At 36.7% G+C, this 21,611-nt stretch overlaps 1 protein-coding gene across 3 annotated transcripts in view; it reads left to right on the top strand.

The window, feature by feature from the left end:
* TMEM67 (transmembrane protein 67) overlaps nt 1-20,496 on the top strand; it is a 56,919-nt gene extending 36,423 nt beyond the window's left edge. For 2 of the 3 annotated variants that reach the window (XM_004431167.3, XM_087447655.1), the window contains 12 exons: nt 1,493-1,591; nt 1,847-1,933; nt 3,306-3,405; nt 3,499-3,638; nt 5,215-5,355; nt 9,847-9,927; nt 10,417-10,533; nt 13,795-13,911; nt 14,018-14,122; nt 14,683-14,785; nt 17,671-17,813; nt 19,011-20,496. In XM_004431167.3, the coding sequence (XP_004431224.2) occupies nt 1,493-1,591; nt 1,847-1,933; nt 3,306-3,405; nt 3,499-3,638; nt 5,215-5,355; nt 9,847-9,927; nt 10,417-10,533; nt 13,795-13,911; nt 14,018-14,122; nt 14,683-14,785; nt 17,671-17,813; nt 19,011-19,091 (1,314 nt within the window). In that variant the 3' untranslated portion in view covers nt 19,092-20,496. The remainder of the gene's footprint in view (nt 1-1,492; nt 1,592-1,846; nt 1,934-3,305; nt 3,406-3,498; nt 3,639-5,214; nt 5,356-9,846; nt 9,928-10,416; nt 10,534-13,794; nt 13,912-14,017; nt 14,123-14,682; nt 14,786-17,670; nt 17,814-19,010) is intronic. The other variant, XR_015555981.1, reaches the window with a different exon arrangement.
* The last annotated feature ends 1,115 nt before the right edge of the window (nt 20,497-21,611 follow it).

Genomic DNA, 21,611 nt, shown 5'->3' with positions numbered 1-21,611 from the left:
AGCCTCTCTGTGGTGGTATAAATAGCATGTCAGTGTTGAGTTTAATTTTCCTTTCTTTATTATTCTTCCTATGCTTGATTAATGATTTGGGTCTCCCCTTCTGTGAACTGCCTGTTTATATTCCTTGCCCATTTTTCTATTAGGTTTCCAGTTTTTCTTATTTATTTAAAGGAGTTTTTTGTAGTTTCTAAAGATGAATACCCTTTTGGTTTTGATGTTGAAATTTCTTTTCCAAGTGTGACCCATCTGTTATTTTATCTGTGTGTTCCTTTGTTTAACAGAAACTCTCAATTTTGATACTGTTACATCTGAATAGTTTTTCATATTATGGCATGTGCTTTTAGAATCTTGTTTAGGAAAGCCTTCCCTATCTCAAGATCAAAATATTCTTCATGTTTTATTCTAGTAAATTTATATTTTTACCTCTTATTTAATCTTTTTTTATATTTGTTTTTGTTTTTATCTATCATTTATTGAATATTTACTATGTGCCAGGCATATTTTTAAGCTTTACATGTATAATTCATTTAATCCTTACAATAGCTCTGTGAATTTGGGTATTATTATTATCATTTCCATTTTATACATGATGAAATTATGGCAGAGGTTAAATATGAATAAACTTTCTATTTATTTGACTTTTGCAGCAACTCAGTAATGGATGGTATTTCCATTTAGCTCATTAAGAACATGAGAAAGACAACATAGTCACTTGTTTGTGCTGAGGTATCTTCCTGACTCCAAAGCCAATGTGCCAAGGAATCAGAGGAGGGGGCTTGGTTTCTTCTTTGGATAGTCAAGAAAGGCTTCCCAGAGAAGTGAACTTTAAGCTATGTTGTCTGTGCATTCTACAGATAGGAATGAGGGCCTACTGTCTGGGTGCCAGGCACTCTACCAGGCGCTGGGAGATGTGATGATGAGCAAAGACAGACATGGTCCTGCCCTGAGAGCTCACGAGAGTTTGCCAAAGAGAAGGGAAGAATATTTGATGAAAAATGCCCATTTCATTCCACAAAATATTTGAGGTGAAAGTGTGGAGTGGTTAATCATTGAATAAGTGGTTGGAACTGGCAGATGAGGCTAAAAAAGTTAATTTTGGTCTAGGTTGTGAAGGACCTGGTAGGTCAGGAATTTAGTGAGGAGTCACCGTACATATTTAAGGAGAGTGACAATCCAGTTTACATTTTAGAAAGCTAACTCTTGTGGTAGTATGGAGGATAGATTGAGAAGAAGGGTTCCAAACTAGGAGAAAATTAGGAAGCGGTTCTCACTTTCTTAAATGGTGAGAGATGAGAAGGGTTGACTAAGACAGAGGCTACTGGGAATGGACCAGAAGTATGTCTGGGAGGTGTCTGCAGTTGGTCTTTCTAACTGATCCATGGATACATGAAACGAGGCTTCAAGCTTGAGAACTGGGTAGATAGTATGTTATTAAAAGTGATAGCATAAATAGATTGAGTCTATAACAGCTGTAATTCTTTTTAAATTGCAGACAGTTATGAAATTCTTGGTATACTATGCTGGTGATCTGGCCAATGTTTTCTTTATCATCACCGTGGGAACAGGTCTTTATTGGCTTATTTTCTTCAAAGTAAGTGAGTTTCTGAATTTAACCTAGATGCCAATACCTGAATAACTAGTAAACTCTCTTTATAAAGGAACTATTTTTATTTGGGGGTATTTCTGATCAAGAATATTGAGGCAAGTGCTAAACTCACCTTTCCCTGAGTGTGCTGTGTTTACTGAGTACATCACCACCTTCCTCTTTTATGCTTTCTTTGGGTTATAAATTGTGCTTAGTAAAAACCTTGTATGGTCATATTTAACAGCATAATTTTTATCTTAGGCACAGAAGTCTGTCTCTGTTTTGCTACCAATGCCAGCTCAGGAAAAACGTTTTGTTACTTATGTGGGATGTGCTTTTGCTCTGAAGGTAAGTTTCAAAAGACTGGTTACCAAGTTTAGAAGGCCTGCTAATAAACTTGTAAGTCTTTAGAATTAAAATGCTTTCAGCATCTTTGGTGTAAAATTTAGTTTGATTCTGAAAGAAAGCATGAATTATTCTATTTTACATAGGAAGTCTATTTTTATTTATAATAGATAGCTCATTCTGAAAATCTGCCTTAAATAATTTTTCCTAAGAAGCCATAAATATTTTTGGATTAACATGACGTATAGCTAATTTGATAAAATGATATTTCATTATATGACTTTCTTCTTTAAAGTCTGATGATCCATTCATAACAGGACAAAATGCCTTCAGGCATGAATTTTGTCTCTGTTAATTGAGAGTAGAAGGTACCACCCTGGGTAAAGTGCTGATATCTTACAATTTGTCTCCTCTCTTTCCTTTCCTCCTATTCCCCCGGCAACCCCTTTCCCTACTTCATTGTTCTGTCAATGTATGTGAAGCTCTTTACACGCCTCTGTGGTAGATCCCATCCCATTGTATTGTGATTATTAAGTGTCTGCTTTTCCCACTGATCTATGAGCTCCTTGAAGAGAGGAATCATCCCATACTTAGACTTTTATCCTTTGTTTAATCAATAATGCATCTACTAGGAGGAATGCCTCAGTTTAAACATTTTACTTGTGTAAATGAGAAAGATGTGTTTCAACAATACGTTTTTTTTAATATAATTTTATTTATTTATTTTTCCCCCAAAGCCCCAGTAGATAGTTGTATGTCATAGTTGCACATCCTTCTAGTTGCTGCATGTGGGACGCAGCCTCAGCATGGCCGGAGAAGTGGTGCATCGGTGCGCGCCCGGGATCCGAACCCGGGCCACCAGCATCGGAGTGCGCGCACTTAACCGCTAAGCCACGGGGCCCGCCCTCAACAATACATTTTTTTAATCAGAAATTTCAATACCAGAAATAGAAAAAAGACAGAGCATCTTAAAACTTTAATTAAGACAGGCAAATTACAGTTGAAAAATTTCTTTACTTATAAAGAAGTCAGATGATCTAGAAGACAAAGCATGCTTTTGGAAACCTTAGGAGAGTCAATTATGCAAGGCCCCTGTGTGAGGAGGAGGTAGTATGTCTCCTTTTTTTGTATTTGTATTTTAAAGAAAGACGGAGGAAGGGAAGACGAATTAATACGTGTATAAAAATTCTGTGAATTTGGTGATTCCATGTTGATGAGTTTCTAGTGATCCCCAATGGTATTTTAACTTTATTTGTCATTTGTGAAAATTATGTATTCTTGTGATTATGGTATGTTTGTTTCTTAAAGAGTCAGTATTGGTTTCATAAGCAGGCTTAATGTGGATACTTTTAGGTGTTTTGTTTGTCATTCTCAGGCTCTGCAATTTTTGCATAAGCTCATATCCCAGATTACCATAGATATATTCTTTATCGATTGGGAGCGACCTAAAGGAAAGGTTCTTAAAGCTGTTGAAGGTAACTGAAATAACCATTTGTACCAAATGCTTTTGCTACCCTTGCAGAGTGAAGAAGATGAAACTCTTTTACTCATTTTATCTCCCTGACCAGGTGAGGGTGGTGTTCGGAGTGCTACCGTGCCCGTGAGCATATGGAGAACATATTTTGTAGCAAATGAATGGAATGAAATTCAGACTGTGAGAAAAATTAATCCCCTCTTTCAAGTACTTACTGTCCTCTTCCTTTTGGAGGTATAAACTGTTTGACGTAATTCTATGCAATTTATGGGTACTCATAAATATTAATTTAATATTTCATGTTTTCATGTCAGTGGAAGAGTTTTCTAAAGGGTAAAATATTGTTATCAACCCATTAAAAAGGAATGGCTTTTTTAAAATCATGGTAAAATACACATAATATGAAATTTAGCATCTTAACCAATTTTAAGTATACAGGTCAGTAGTTTAAGTACACACACATTGTTGTGCAACCAATCTCTAGAACTCTTTTCATCTTGCAGAACTGAAACCCATTAAACAACTCCCCATTCTCCCCTCTCCCCAGCACCTGGCAACCACCATTCTACTTTCTGTCTCTTTGAATTTGACTACACTAGGTAAGGAGTGGCTCTTAAACCACTGGTTTGTAGCAGAATCCCCTGGGAAGCTTTTGCAAAATACCTATGCCTTACCTCACCCCTAGAGATTATGTTTGATTCAGTAGCTCTGAAGTAACCCCAGGTATCTGTATTTTGAAAAAACTCCCTCCCTCCATGATTCGTATTCTCACTCCTGTATTACACCCACTATTATAAGGTTGAAATTTTCCAAAAAATTATCATTGAACACCTACTATGGACTGTTTTCTGTGTTAAGAGCTGGGGCTACAGCTGAACAAGATACAGTGAATGGGTACATGCTTATGATCCCTTACAGTTATTTCATGGATCTGACTGGAATTGTTGAAGTATTCAGTACTGAGTATGAGACTGAAATATGGAAACCATTTATATGGGTAACAGGTTTTCTCAGGAATTAGCAGCTTAAATAAGATATGAATTATTAACTCTTATGTCTATCTGCCTTCCTTCCTTTTTCCTTCTTTCCCTCCTTTTTCCTTCCTTTCCTTTTTTCAAAGTTAGAAGAATGTGTGTGTCCCTAGGACATATGAACAATATCTCAAAAATTCATTTATAGCAGTGTTTTTTAAAGCTTTAAAAGGTGTACATGAGAAAGAAGTTTTATAGTCAAGTAAGTTTGGAAAACACTGGATTCAATAAAGTCATGTAGAATTCCTCTGCCATAAAACTTCCCAGAGCGTTTATTCTATGAGGATGGAAGGCATGAAGTGAGCATAATATACTGACACAACTTATTTAACCGTGGCTTCCTTTTTTTCAAAGAAGGTATCTTCCTCAAAAGATATTTTGGAAAATGCTGTTTCAAAGTATAAAAAGTATTTTGCATAGTGCCTGGCATATGTTAAAAACTTACGAAATGCTGGTTGTTCATTGGTAGTTTACTGAAGAAAGTTTTATTCTTTTGGCAGAAATTTTTGAGTTTTGTTAGTGTATATGATGATAAAGTTATATTTGGCCCTTAGTCGTATTGAAGAGAATACCAAATGAACTAACTAAATATTTTGTATTAAATACTTTGTATTTAATCTACTGGATAATTATTTTTATCTAGATTTTCTACTGTTTGTACAAACTTGAATATTTTAGTTTTTCAAGATAAGTAGTAGGGAGGAGTGTCTCATTTTCAGACTGGAAGAGTTTTCTTTATCCATGTTTGTTTAAATTATTATTTTTCCTTTTTACTCCAGGTTGTGGGATTCAAGAACTTAGCATTAATGGACTCATCCTCTAGTCTTTCCAGAAGCCCAGCTAGCTACATCGCTCCTTATAGCCGCATTTTGAGATATGCGGTGTCTACTGCTCTTTGGCTAGTCATTGGAATTATACAGGTAACAAGAGATTATATCATGCTTAAGCAGCATTGCCTCACACATAGCTAAGTGTGCCTCTTAAGCAACATGTGTTTATAACTGTTTACATACTCATTATCCTCAAATATTGACCATGTCCTCATTTTTATAGCAGAAAAAAGGTGACAAGAAAAATAATAATAATAATAGCTGTTAGCTAATTCTTATGTAGTGTTATAACCCAGGCACTGTGTTAATTAATTGCATTATACATATTAACTTGCTTAGTCTTTATAGTAGCCCTCAGAGATAGGTTCTGTTAGTATCCTTATTTTGCAGACGAGGACCCTGAGGCACAGAAATAGTTGCCTTAAGTCATGCAGTTAGAGAGTGGCAGAATGGGAATTTGAACCCAGGCAGTCTGATTTCAGAGCTCCTCTCTTATCAGGAGTGGGGCCCTGCAGGCTCATTCACAGGCTGCAGCTTTCTAGTCATAAGATGGACTCCTTGTTTCCTTTATGTGTAACTATAGGGATGGCAAAGCTACCCTTGATATTTTCTCTTTTGAAATGTAGCTTGTTGTTTACATTTATTTATGTATCATTAAATCTCCCTCAAATTGCCAGTACCCTTGTGAAATTTTCTTTGAAATATTTATTGGCAAAGCTGAAACTAAAAATAAATCTTCTCAGCCTCAGGTCCCGTGGCTCTAAAAGAGGATCTCTTCTATGCTTACTTTCATTATCTTCTTAAAACTTGAAAAACAAAACAAAACAAAAGAATGAAAGGGAGAGAAGAAAGAATCAGCAGCTAAAACACTTAACTCTGATACCTGCGCTTCTTTCTCTTGTTTCCAGACACTCCTGTTAATGGAAAGAGCCTTTCTGTTTGATTAAAAATTCCTTTAGCTTTTAAATAAACAAATGAAGAGGGGACCTCTAGAAAGACCAGGTTAAACCTCTATAGCCTGGCAAACAAATATCTGCCTAAAAAAGCCTATTTTTAAAGATCTGGGATTGAAATCCCAAAATTCCTACAGAATTGGATCTAGGTGGCATTCTGTAACCTGAGAATAGACTCTTTAAATTTGCGTTTATTTTAAATTGGTGAGACTTGTTCAAACTTGAGGCTACAGGGACCTAGCTAGTGAGGGATAGTTTGACAATCAGAAAAGAAGGAGAAATGGAAATTAGAATTTGAAGTAAGATAGGATCAAAAGAGTATGGGGTTTGATGTTTATCATCAGTATATAATAGTAAGAAAATATCTTATTTTGTACATACACCAGTATGTTTTTATGAATAGATAGGATTCATTTGGACGTAGAGAATTTAAAGGAATACCATCTGAAGCTTTTCATATTTGGTCAAGTACGACAAAAAAAATAGTGGCTGAAATAAAAGAGAACTTGATCTCCCCTGTGAGAAAGGAGAGCAGAGGTCAGTGATGCAGCCCAGCATGGCGGCTGCTGTCAGGACCCAGGCCTGTTGTTCTTCTCTGTACTCAGGACTCCTGTCTCTAAGGTCACCTCATGGTCCATAATGGCTGACGGAGCTGAAGAGGGAGTCGGGGGAGAAAAGCTCACCCTCTCTTCTTTAAGAGCCTTTTCGGAAGTGCCTTTCAGCCTCTCCTTAGCCGGAACTTAGTTACACAGCCACACTCGGCTGCACTGGCATCTTTCAGCTTGGCAGCAGTGCACCCACTCAAAGGAGGGGTCTGTCACTAAGGAGAAAGGGGAAAGGATTGTTGGGGCAGCAACTAGCCATCTTGTTATCAAAACAAAGTGAGTTCTCCTCCTGGCGAGTTAATATCAGAGCCTCCAGCATAAGTAGTTGTTACACAAAGTAGAGTTTATTTGCAGCACGTAGGAGACCTCACAGAATCATTTCCAAAGTCGTGGCTCCCGGTACAGTGGGAGGCAGGTGTCTTTTATTTCGGTGGGGAATAAATATTTAAGGGGGAAGTTTTGTCATCACATATAGAAGTAGGTGTTAGCTTGCGCAGGCGCAGTCTGAAAACATGCTCTCACGTACATCACATGTTATGCTAATAAGGCCTAGGCTTCTCCTATGGTGGAGATTTTACTACTGAGATGAGGTAAAGGGCATCTTTTGGTCATCTCCGGGCTGTCTGCGCAAGCGCTGCCCTTGCAGTGGGGCTCCATCTGGTTCAGGCCGGTTGATGCTAGTATTTCTTTCCAGCATAGCTCTGAAAAACAACCTTGAGGTGTTAAACACTTTTAAATTTCCTTCGAGCTGCTTAGGGCGTACCCTGGTGACAATCTCAGGCACCACCATCTAACCTTGTTCTTTGTTTCTCACTATCATTCTGGTAGGAAACTATTTCTCTCAATGGTCACATTCTAAGGTTATCAGTGTTTATTACTCAAGTATCCTTAAGTGTTCCTTTAATAACCTGTTCTAGTTCCATAAATTTGTCTATACAAACTCTTCTTCATTCTTACAGTGTTAAGCTCTGTTGTTCGCTCCTTTTATTTCCCTAAACCCACCTTCAACTTTTAAGTGGTATCCTTTAATTTTTAAACTTTGAGTGTTGCTGTTTTTCATGTCCTTTATAGGGGTTTAAAGAATATGTACGTAGATGTTTAGGAGAGTGTTTTCAATAATCAGCTGCTGTAGATTCATTTACTTGTTCATTCACATATCTGAGTACATTTTATGTACTAGGCACTGTGCTGAGCTCAAGGATATGCTATAACAGGAACAAGTTACAGATTGTGACAAGTGCTGTGAAGGGCATCAGCAGAGAGACGAGATAGCGAGTCAATGGAGGTGAGGGGAATGGAAGTCAGGAATGAGGGACTGTGGGGACAGCTTTAAATTGGGTGGTTAGGACATGGTATCTTTCTCTGAAGCATATCTAAGGTCTACAATGTAAACTTTTCTCCTTTGATTTATAAAATGTCCCTTTGGGGGCTGGCCCCGTGCCTTAGCGGTTAAGTGCGCATGCTCCGCTCCCGGCCGCCCGGGTTCAGATCCCCGGCGCGCACCAACGCATCACTTCTCCGGCCATGCTGAGGCCGCGTCCCACATATAGCAACTAGAAGGAAGTGCAACTATGACATACAACTATCTACTGGGGCTTTGGGGGAAAAAAAAAGAGGAGGATTGGCAATAGATGTTAGCTCAGAGCCGGTCTTCCTCAGCAAAAAGAGGAGGATTAGCACGGATGTTAGCTCAGAGCTGATCTTCCTCACAAAAAATAAAATAAATATAAAATGTCCCTTTGTAGTACTGTAATTAAATCTATCTAAGAAAACACTTGAAACCATTCCATTTGAATATTTAACACATGTGTAATTGAAATAGAATACTTGATATATGCTTTTTATGTGCTACTCTGTCAGAGAAGATTAATTTGAAAAAACAGCAACTTCTCTAATGGCTTTTGGAATTTGGGAGATGGGCAGAATTGCAGAACCAGACATAAATCTGGCACTAATACTTTGGTATTCTTTTTTTTTTTTCTTTTGACGAAGATCCGCCCTGAGCTAACATCTGCCAATCCTCCTCTTTTTTTTTTTTTTTTTGCTGAGGAAGACTGGCCCTGGGCTAACATCCATGCCCATCTTCCTCCACTTTATATGGGACGCCACCACAGCACGGCTTGCCAAGCGGTGTGTCAGTGCACACCTGGGATCCGAACCAGCGAACCCCGGGCCGAGGCAGCAGAGCGCACGCACTTAACCACTTGCGCCACCGGGCCGGCCCCCATTGGTTTATTCTAAATTTTTTGTGTGTGTGAGGAAGATCAGCCCTGAGCTAACATCCATGCCAATCCTCCTCTTTTTGCTGAGGAAGACTGGCCCTGGGCTAACATCTCTGCCCATCTTCCTCCACTTTATATGGGATGCCGCCACAGCATGGCCTGACAAGCGGTGCGTCGGTGTGCGCCCGGGATCTGAACCCAGGCCGCCAGCAGCAGAGCGCGTGCACTCAACCGCTACGCCACCGGGCCGGCCCCTACATAGGAGTTTTGTGTGTGTGTGTGTGAGGAAGATCAGCCCTAAGCTAACATCCATGCCAATCTTGCTCTTTTTTTGCTGAAGAAGACTGGCCCTGGGCTAACATCAGTGCCCATCTTCCTCCACTTTTTTTATATGGGACTCCGCTACAGCATGGCCTGACAAACGGTGCATCTGTGTGCGCCTGGGATCCAAACCCGGGCCGCCAACAGCGAAGCGTGAGCACTTAACTGCTATGCCACGGGGCCGGCCCCTATTCTAAATTTTTTAAAGCTCTTTCTTCCTTCATGTTTGTCCTATCTTGTTTTAATGACACAGAAAAATTTTTAAAACTCAAAATAAGCTCCCTCAATGAATCTTAACACAATTCCAAAACCTTCTTCCTTTGACAGAGAATCAGAAATGATAAGTAGGATTTTATCCCACAGTAATTAGAGGCCACTGTGCTCAAAAAAAAAACTTCTTTTTTAAGATACTACACTGTGGCTATAAAAGAAAATTAAATCCTAAAAGCTAATGAGCATGCACTTGGCTTAATGTTTCAGATCATGTTCTTTGCTGTCTTTTATGAGAGATTTATAGAAGATAAAATTCGACAGTTTGTTGATTTATGCTGTATGAGCAATGTAAGTACTTTCTGACTTTATCTTGCAACTGCTATTTTTTCCGTTTTTAAAGGTCATGAGTACATTAAGAGAGGCTTTAAAAGTGATTTGGTATGATTGGATTTTTAGTCTAATTTCCACTGGTTGTTAATTCCAGAAAGTTACAATGAGTTACAAGTTAATATTTACTGCCTTAGTTTTTTCTTCTTTATTTGCAGTTTCTTAATTATGACCTCCTTATGCCACCAAATAGTTCACTCAGCCCAGACTCCCTGAATAGTTTTTATATGTCAACCCTGTTTCTTCCTTTCTTGGAAAATATCTTCAATCTCTTTTCCATCTACTTTTTTTTTAGTAACCTCATTATCCTTTATTACATTATTTTCTTTATATATTTTCCAAGACATCAACCCTTATTATTTTGAGAAAGGAAGCAATTTTAATTAAAACTTAATTTTTGTTGTTTTATAGATGAGTTGCTAATTGCTCCTTCTTCCTCTGTTTTTATAGATATCAGTGTTTCTGTTATCCCACAAATGTTTTGGATATTACATTCATGGTAGATCAGTACATGGGCATGCAGATACTAATATGGAAGAAATGAATATGAATCTTAAAAGAGAAGCGGTATGAATGTATTTTACATCTTTTTGTTTTTAAGTTGAGAGATGGGTTCTCTTTTTTTAGATATCTAGGATTTGTAGTAATATTTTTAAAAAATCCTCATTGATTACTTTTGCAAGTTGCTAGAGTACCAACTCATTACCTTGAATATTGGTAAAGGGAAAGAAGCAAATTTCATCCTGCAGTTCCTATATGAACTGTATTTCAGAGTAATCAATTTATGAGGGGAAGGTCTTCCTTATAGAAGAAAGTGAAAGGAATTCTAAGTTAGAAAATCACTATTTTGTAATGACTAATAGATTAATGCATATAGGCTGTAATTATCAGTGGATGCTAAAACAATTAAGTGAAGTTTGACAGGGCACTTTGTCATGAGGAACCAGGTTGACATAATCTGAACACACAGTCTTAATCTTACTACAAGTAAAAATTAGGAAAACTGACATTATGCACGTCCTGTGATGACTCAGTAGGAAGTCCATAACATCACCCATGACATATTCTTGCCTGAGAAAACCTGCATATAATCAAGCCTCTAGATCTAACCACCAATTTACAGGAAACAGAGGGGATAGAGGGACAAATTAAATAATACCACAGGAGCAATCAGCCAGGTCCACAGTGTCCCATGGGACAAATGACCCAGTGTCTCCCACAAGTCAGAGGCGTGAACAGAAAAGGAGGGGTGGGGGTGAGGGTGAAGAACTGTTAGATAGTGAGAGAGATTTAAGAAACCAAACAAGCAAAGACAATGTGTAGACTTTGTTTGGATCCTGATGCAAACAAACCAACTATAAAAAAACCTTTGGAAAAAATCTGGGAGATTTAATGGGCTAAAAATTATATAATATTAAGAAAGATTAATTTTGTTAGGTGTGAAAATGGCATGATTTTTTTTTAAGATCTTATTAGTTAGAGATACACACAAAAGTATTTACAGCTGAAATGACATGTTATCTGGGGTTTGCTTTAAAAGAAAAAAGAAAAGTTAGGATAGATGAAACAAAATTGGTAAAATGTTGGTAATTGTTGAAGTTGGGTGATGGGTGGATTAGTATTCCCTATTATATACATTAGAAAACTTCCATAAGAAAATTTAAGAAGAAAAATATATACTTAAGAGGAAAAACCAAGAGGATTTGTTGATTAAGGGACTATGCCTGTGACTTGTAAGAATTTAATGCATGATAACAGCCTCTCAGAGAAGAATGATTTACTTAATACGTTGAACTGGATCAGTTGGTTAGCTATTAGAAATTACACCTGGATTGAAAAGTTAAGTGTAAAAAAAACTATAAAAACCTAGAAAAGAATATTTCGGATTGAGAGTTGACATTCTAAGCATAAAACGTACAAAGCATCAAAAAGGGAATCTTAATTGATTTTACTTTATTAGTATAGAATGTTTACATATCCAACAATTATATAAATAAAATACATAGTGAATTAGGGTAAAATTCTCACAGTAAATATGAAAAAGATATTGATAACAATATTGAAAGTCATACAAATGAGTAAGCACACACTAAGTTAAAACCTCAATGGAAAAATGACATAAAGATTTTTAAATATACGTAAATAAGAGGCTGGCCCAGTGGTGTAGTGGTTAAGTTCTGGTGCTCTGCTTTGGCGGCCCAGGGTTTGTAAGTTTGGATCCTGGGCTCGGACCTACACATCACACCACTCATCGAGCCACGCTGTGGTGGTGTCCCACGTACAAAATAGAGGAAGATTGGCACAGATGTTGGCTCAGCGACAATCTTTCTCAATCAAAAAGAGGAGGATTGCCAACAGATGTTAGCTCAGGGCCAATCTTCCTCACCTAAAAAAAAAAAAATTACATAAATAAGAAACAGAAGAGACTAGTAAACCTCTAAAAAATGTTTAACTCATAAATAATGAAAGAAATGAATGTAAAAATAACACTTTTGCTCTCTTCAAATTAGCAAACTTTTTAAAAAACTAATACTTAATAGCATCAAGGACACAGTAAATGGGCACCCATAAAACTGCTGGTCTTAGGAGAAATTTTTACAAGCCTTCTGGAAAGCATTTGGCAGTATATACCAAGAGCTTTTTATGAGTTCATTATCTCTGACTTTGATTCTGTGAATCTAAGGAAATAATTAGTAATGTGAATAGCTAATCAGGTTCAGGATCTTCATCACAGGGATTATCTATAAGAGCAAAAACATGCAAAAATGAGAGAATATTAATTGGTTTATACAGTGAAATCTTAGGTAGACATTAAAAGTCATGTTTTTAGAATATTTGATAACATGGAGAGTTGTTCAGTATATAATGTTAATTGAAAAAGAAATTGGTGTGATCCCAATTTTCTGCCATCTATATGTATATGCCTAGACAACGAACTGGAAATGAAATACTTTATAAACCTGTATCTCTTGATGTTGATATTATAGGTAATTTTTTTTCCTTTTGTTTTTTTACCTCTGTATATTTCATAAATTCTCTGCAGTAGCATGTGCTTTTTTAATCAGGGAAAAAAAAACGTTTTTTTTTTGAATAGAGAAATTCACTACACGTAGACTTCCTTTAAGTCAGTAGAATAACCAAATGTTACCTTATGTTTGCAGATTAGGTTTAGACAAAGAAGGAGAACGTTAAGCTCTGGAGTAGGCAAATAAAGGCAAGAGAACAGAGTCAAGAACTTGAGCTGAACCTTGAAGCACCAATGGGAATTAGCTAGGTGGGGGTGGGGCAAAATGTTACCTGTTATGGTTTTCGGGATTCAGGTCACGTCAGGGAGGCCTGAAATGGATATCTGGTCCATGACACCAGCTGTTCGGTCATGTATCACTACCTTTTGGAATTAATTAGGAAGCATTTTAAAAGTATTTAGAAAACAAAAAAGACCATTTATAAAAGTAGTTAATTCCAAGACTAGACTTTTTGGTATGCATTAAAGAGCAGTAAAGTTAATTGTGGAAAAAAGCTGAATATCCAATACTCAATGAACTTAGTATGAGATTTTTTTTTTAAAAGTAGGGCAGAGTAAAGGAGATGATATAAAGACCTCCCAGGGAGTATGACAAAACAGAAATGAGGAAAACCTGGAGGGGAGTGGGAACCTGGGGTAATGTTAGAATCTCTTTATCACTGAGATAGTTCCAGTAAAATTTCAACTGACTTCCAAATCTTGTAATGTGTGATACCAACTAGGAGAAAAATGTTGTATTTTCTTTTTGAGATAGGCAAAATTTTCATAATCTTGATCTTAATTTAAATCTTTTAACTTTTCAGGAAAGTTTATGTAGCCAGAGAGGTTTAGTACCAAACACGGATGGTCAGACTTTTCAGATTGCGATTTCTAGCCAGATGAGACAACACTACGACAGAATTCATGAGACACTAACGAGGGTTTGTATAAAGTACTATTCAGATATATTTTGCCAATATTTCATATTATTTAAATGACAAGAACATAAGGCATGTTGCATTTATCCTTGTCTCTTTTTCACATTAGAAAAATGGCCCTGCCAGACTATTGAGTTCATCAGCAAGTACTTTTGAGCAGAGTATAAAAGCGTATCATACTATGAATAAATTTCTTGGCTCTTTCATCGATCATGTATGTATGTCAGCATTTATATTTAATCTAGAATCAGATGCAGTTTTTAAAAAGTTAACCAGGAGTATCAATTATTTCTTCAGTCAGCCAAGTTGATGGGTTTAGAGTCCTCGCTCCCTTTTTTTTTGGCTGTCAAAATTAATACTGTAGCTTAGGGATAGAGTTAGATTCTGTAAAAGTAAAATGAGATTTTACATGTCTATTAGCATAATGATGATTACTTTAAAATATGTCTGTACTGAAATTTTGTTAGTTATCAGAATGTTACTGTATTATTCATTATAGAAATATGTTGTGCTGTGGTTGTATTCCTGAAAAGCTTGTTCAGAAATGGATTTTCAGTCTACCTAGCCCTGAATACTACTACGGGTATTTAAAATTTAAAACATTCTTGAAGAGAATTTTGTTATAAAGCCCAGTGTAGTAAATTCAGTCCTTTTGAAGAACAGATTTTCTTGGTGTACTATTCATTTTTCATTTTCTCTCCTGCTGATTTTATAAAAATTGGGAAGCATTTACTTCACTGTTGTTTTTGAAATGACTCTGGCTTTTTATTTCAGGTTCATAAGGAAATGGACTACTTTATAAAGGATAAATTGCTTCTTGAGAGAATTCTTGGCATGGAATTCATGGAACCAATGGAAAAAAGCATCTTTTACAATGGTATCCTACAAATGCCTTTGTTGAACTTGATTACTGTTTTCAAAGGTTGAGAAAAAGTGCTTATTGTGTTATTAATTTTCTTTTGATTTTATAATTTTATATAAAAACAAAGGAAACATAATGGACTTACCTTCATAGAATTATAGTAGTTTTCTGTGTTCCATTTTATTGTGTCATGTAGCAAGAAAAAAATATATAAAAGACAATTATTCTACAAGAAAGTAAAAAAGCTGAATTTTGAAATCAATGATATGCATAGAAGAGATTGTAAAACAAATACATAAAATTTAGATTTTATTGGAATGTTCATTTAGTGGCAACCTTATGAAACACTTAAAGAAGGATAACATTTGTAATTAATTTTTAACATTTAATTTTTCATTTTATCTAAATTCTTAAAAACTGCAGATATCTGTGACAGGAATAGTAACTAAACCTGGGTTCTTATCATTAAAATAGTAGTATATTTGCCACTTTAAATGGGACTGATAGCCTCTTGTATGGCTTGGTAAAAATGGAAACGGTATGACCAATGTCCTGGCCTAGATATCAGTTACCCTGTGTTACTGAGTTGGCCAGTCCTGGGATACACACACCAATGGTCCCTCCCTTGAGCATCTTCTTTATTAGACTGTGGAAGGTAGGCATGTGAATAGGCAAGTGGAGTGAGGCTGGGATAGAAGTCTGTGCAGACACAGGTTACACTGGGTATAGAAAGGAAAGTAGAAAATCTAACCAGACACAGGGTGAAGCCAGAGAGGCAACATGGAGAAATTTGAACTGGGTCTTAAAAATAAGTTGCTGTTGTCAAACAGGAGGGTCAAGGGAAGAGAGGCAAAGAGATTGGTGCAGAGCGGGGAAGGGCGTGACGCGCTCGTGAACTTGATGATTGGAGCCTGGCATGAGGCGGGGCAGTGGCAGAGAGTGCATGGGAGATAAGAAGGGCAGAGACCAAATCCCAGAGGCCTTGTCTGACACCCTAAGGAGTTTTGCTTTATCCTATAGAGCAGTTTTTTCCAAAAAAAATGTTTTTAAATTTTTGTCCCACAGAGGTGTGGAGGCTGATCCATGGAGATTTGAGAAGAAAATATTAAAATGTCTTTTTGTGTATTTGCAATTCCATCATTCTTAATTTATATTTTTAAAAATTTATAATATATAGTAGTAAATAATAAAATATGCCTGTTGTGGGATGCATCCTCAACATTTTATTCTGATAGGGATACATGATCAAAACAATTTGGAAACCACTGCTGATGAACATGGATGTCATGAAAAAGTCCTAAGCAGATCTGATTTGTAAATTGGAAGAACTGCTCTGGCAGTAGTGAATAGGTTGAGTTAAAGAGATGCAAGTCTATAATAATGTAGCTTAGTTATTAAGAATATAGCTTTCAAAGTCTTCTGGTCTTGGATTCAAAATCTGACTCTACTAATTTTGTGAACTTCAGAAAGTTGTTTACCCTTTCTAAACTTTAATGCTCTCTCTGTAAAATTAAGTATAACCCTCTAAAGATTGTTTTGTTTATACATGTGTTACCATGTATAAAGAACCAGTTACGTACCAGTACCTGATATGGGTAGGCACCCAGTAAAGTGATGATGTTACTGTTTCTAATAATAATACAATCATCATCTTCATCTTTATTGGGAGTGGATGAGAATATGAGCTAAGGCAGTACTGATGATGGGGATAAAGAAGAAGAAAGGATTGCTAGAGATGTTAAGGAAAAAAAGAGGTAGGAGAGAAAAAGTAGTCAAAAATTATCCAGAATCCCAGCTTGTGTGACTAGGTGGTTGGTGGTGGTACCTTTTACTAAGACAGGGAGTGCAGATGGAGGACCAGGTTGTGAGGGAAAGGGGATGAATTTAGTTTTGAATATGTTGTCTTGAGATACCTCTGGGACATCTAGGAAGAGATGTCCAGTAAAGCATTAAATGTAAGGGGCTGGATCTTAGGAGAAAGTCAATGCACACAGTATTAAGCCGAGGAGTCTCATCAAATGAGGTCGTTGCTGGAGCAATGGCAGTGGAAGATCACCCAGGAAGAGCATATAGAGCAGGCTTGTTTATTTAAGTAGATATACGAGTATAGTATATATACAGAAGTGTGTATTTTATAAGGATATAGCTTAAAGGTCAGTGAATTGTCACAAACTGAGTATATCCCTCTAACTAGCACACTGATCAAAAAAGAATATTACCAGCATGCCAGACGTCCCCTTGTATAAAACGAATTCCTAACTGGGTCCCCATGGGCGGCTTCACTGGTTCTCTGGACCTCCCTGAAGTTGTGTGCAAGATTCGGATATGTGTATTTTTGTTCCCCTCTGATGAAGGGGTCTCTAGCTTTCATCAGAATCTTAAAAGAGTGTTCACATCCCAAAAAGGATGAACCCCTCCTTGTGGAGTGAGAAGAGAAGAGGTCTCAGAGCAGAGCCCTAGGGAACTATTGGAGACACAAATTATAGCACACTAGGTACTGTTCTAGTCCTTGCTGGTTTTGTTTTGCTTTTTTAACTTACTTTGTCTTAGAGAATCTTTCTAAGATTCTTTACCCTTTAGTTGTATAAACAAATAAAGGCTATTCATCACCTGGTATTTGAAAGGTATTGACTGTATACTTGCAGTGCTAGAAACTACCAATCCTTGATGTGAATGTTAAAACCGCTTTTTATGAGCAGAGTTCCTTGACTAACCTTTTAGGTTAGCAAATTTCAATACCTTTCATTTATTTCTTTATAAGCCATGAAGTATTATAATAGTAACTCATTTCTATTATGCTGTTTTTAAATATCCAAATTTTATCACCAGAAATTTATCACAGGTTTATTCTGTTTTCAAATTTCTAATTTATAGCTTAAAAATTGCTTTTTTTTTAATAGATGAAGGTTATTCTTTCAGCAGTGTTCTGTATTATGGAAATGAAGCCACTCTTCTTATTTATGACCTGCTGTTCTTCTGTGTTGTGGATTTGGCTTGCCAGAATTTTATTTTAGCAGCCTTCCTTACATACCTACAACAAGAGGTAAATTTTAAAATTTTTTCTGGGTTTCTTTTAAAAGAAATATGTTGGAAGCAGATATTTATTTTTATAGCTGAGAGTAACAATGTCTGCTTTCATTAGGAATTTGTAAAGGTTTAGAATATGATTAACCCCACCAAAAAAAAGGAATAACATTTCAACCAACCTCATTATACACTCTCCTTCAGGGTCAGTGAAATACTGGGGTCCTGAGTTGGGCATAAGTTGCTTGAGAAAACGTGAAAGGAATCCAGTAGGAAGAGACTTCGATTGCCGATCTCCTAGATGCCAGAAGTGAACAGTAATAGAGGCCCATTCACCCTCTGCCCCAGATATTAACGCTGCATAAGGGCAGGCACTGGAGATCTAGCTCAGGGCTCAGCCCCTTCAACTTGCAACTCACACATTCCCTACCAGTGTGGGCAAAACAACTACCTGGATGGGTGTGGAGCCTGAAATGGAGATTTCAAGAAATGACAAATTTGTTCTGGAAATGTTGTTATTACTATCACCCAAATATTTCCCACTATGTAAAGGAAGTATATAAGTTAGTAAGATATAGTTTATTAGTCCTTGATAGAGATCTAGAATTATGAACAAATTCTATCCCTACCAGTTCTTTTGATGTTTCCATAGCTTTTAGAGCTAGAGGAAATTTGCCTTACCAGATACTTAAAAGTGCATTGCTGTGAACATGAGAGGATTTGTATTATTAATTTATAAAAATATATTCTAGGGGCCGCCCCGGTGGCGCAAGCAGTTAAGTGCGCGCGCTCCACTGCAGCGGCCCTGGGTTCGCTGGTTCGGATCCCGGGCGCGCACCGACACACCGCTTGTCAAGCCATGCTGTGGCAGTGTCCCATATAAAGTGGAGGAAGATGGGCATGGATGTTAGCCCAGGGCCAGTCTTCCTCAGCAAAAAGAGGAGGATTGGCAGATGTTAGCTCAGGGCCGATCTTCCTCACAAAATAAAAAATATATATATGTATATATTCTAAGCAGGAACATACACTGCTTCAATATTATGAAACATGATAATCTTGAAATAATTTTGTATATCACCATGGAATTCAGATGTTTGATATATGAAAATAAATAGTTGAGGTGATTAACTAGTTTAATTTGGATATTTTGATGTGTGTACTTAATTTCTTTTATATATATTTTTTTTATTCTGAATTGTTTTAATTTTTTTTCCAGATTTTTAGATTTATCCGTAATACAGTAGGACAGAAGAATTTGGCATCCAAAACATTGGTGGATCAAAGATTTCTGATTTAATTTATTGAATAGATAACTTAGAGACTCAATATATAATCATGGCAAAAAAAAGTCATGATTATCAGGTTAGTTTGCCATGTTTTTTTAAAACTTGCGATACAAATTATTCTATTTTTGTTTTGTAATCTACAGAAAGACTTATTTTTATAACTTGTGGAAACATAACTTGCTGTGTGAATGTATAATGTGATATAATGGAAAATATTGTTTTTCCAGTATGTATGGTATTTAATTCACCAACTCATAAATTAGATAGCAAAAAAATTTAAATGTTGCTTTCAGCATAACACTTTTTAATGATAATCAAAGCAGTCCCCGTTATTTGTCTCTGTAGATTATTTTATAAACTGGGATTTGCCTACATTTTCTCACGTTGACAAAATTATTGATTCCAAGTTCAAGCCTAGTTTTCAGTTCAGTATTTTCTTGTTTTATATATTTCATGGTTAAATAAATTGAAAAATATTTTCAAGTTTACTTAGAAATTTGAAATTGTATATTGCTTATTCAATTTGCCTCTTTTTAATTGGTCACCCTCTTTGGCAGTGGACTGATTCACTATTGGATTAATAGGCATTTCATGAAATGGTATGTATTCGTTCCTTTGTATACCTGTATTATCAGGTCAGTATACTCTTTCCATGAAGTACAGTCATGCACCACGTAACGATGTTTCAGTCAACAACAGACTGCATATACGACGGTGTTCCCATGAGATCAGTACCATAGGGCCTAGGTGTGTAGTAGGCTGTACCATTTAAGTTTGTATAAGTACGTTCTATGATGTTCCCACAACCACGAAATTGCCTAACGACGCATTTGTCAGAAGGGATCCCCATTGTTAAGCGATGCATGTCGCTTAACGTATGTTTATATCTCTAATATCATTTACATTTATTAAGCTATAATGTGTGACATTTTCCCCAATGCAGTTTTTTATACATTTTTAATCACTTAACATTTTAAAAGCACTCCCAAAGATTTGCTCTTCAATTATGTTTAAAGATTGTAAATAACAAATAAACTGTAGATTGTCATGTTATTTTAACAAGGTGATTTATTGAAAGCAAACTTAGGCTTCATAAGTTAGTAGGCTTGTATTTTTTTTTTAATAAGGAAAAATATTAGGATTCAAAATATAATTGGTGTAAATTCTGAGCCATGTAGCTAATAATTTTCCATGATATGATTTTTCTTCAATATACTCCTTAATAATCCTTTTCATTGTATACCATGAACTTGAAAAGCACCTTATTTCAAGTGTAACAGTTCATTTACCCTAAACCGACATTTCTTACTGCCTTCTATGTTAATACTATGTAAATACGTAAATGTAATGCTATATAAGTATTATTTATATTTCTGAATTGAAAATATAAAGTAAAACATTTGGTGTTTCTGTTTCCTGTTTGAGTAATGTGTGTTTCATGAAATAGCATTTAGGAGTACAGCACTGTTGGGACAGGGGTCCCCAGCCATTGCCAAAGTTGAATCTTTTTACATTTCCCTGAATCTTGAGTATGACTGAGGAGAAAGAGGGAGGGCTAGTAAGTCGAGTATTTGAAACTCCACTTTCTAAGAGGTCACAGTATAGAAATGCCGTTATAGGGGCCGGCCTGGTGGCGCAGTGGTTAAGTGCTCACGCTCCGCTTTGGCGGCCCGGGGTTCACAGGTTCAGATCCTGGGCGCGCACCGACACTGCTTGTCAGGCCATGCTATGGTGGCGTCCCATATAAAGTAGAGGAAGCTGGGCAGGGGTGTTAGCCCAGGGCCAATCTTCCTCCGCAAAAAGAGGAGGATTAGCATCAGATGTTAGCTCAGAGTTGATCTTCCTCACACACACCCACAAAAAAGAAATGCCTTTATAAAAGCCACAGAGATAAATAAATGTTCCAGCGTGGATTTTTTGTGTGTGTGTGAGGAAGATTGGCCCTGAGCTAACATCTGTTGCCAATCTTCCTTTTTTTGCTGAGGAAGATTGGCTCTGAGCCAACATCTGTGCCCATCCTCCTGCATTTTTTTTGTATGTGGGATGCCCCCACAGCATGGCTTGATGAGTGCTGCATCGGTCTGCGCCCGGGATCCAAACCCATGAACCCCAGGCCGCCGAAGCAGAGCACGCAAACTTAACTGCTACACCACCAGGCCGGCCCCACCAGCATGGATTTTTAAAACCACCTACTCAGAAGCATAAGAAAGAAATTCAACTCTCATTCCATATATGAGAAGTTAATATTAGTATGAGTGTTTTTAAATAGAAATTTCAAAAAATATGATTAGTTGGCTCACCTGCTGATAAAACAGAGAAAGGAAAAGACATTTAAAAAATCATTCTAAACTAGTTTTGTACAATATTATTTTTACTCTGGTTAGATACATAATAATGTGTTCGGATTTTCGTACACTGTTGACTCTTTTGTTCATATTGCCACAATTTAAATTTTGTGATCATGTGCCTAATTTCCCACTAGATCCACAATCTTTTGTGTATTTTTGTTGCACAAACTCACTGTACTTTGC

This window comes from Ceratotherium simum, chromosome 23, assembly GCF_057802395.1.
Source record: "Ceratotherium simum simum isolate JZ-2026a chromosome 23, ASM5780239v1, whole genome shotgun sequence".
NCBI lineage: Eukaryota > Metazoa > Chordata > Mammalia > Perissodactyla > Rhinocerotidae > Ceratotherium > Ceratotherium simum.
This window is presented reverse-complemented; position numbering and strand designations above follow the sequence as displayed.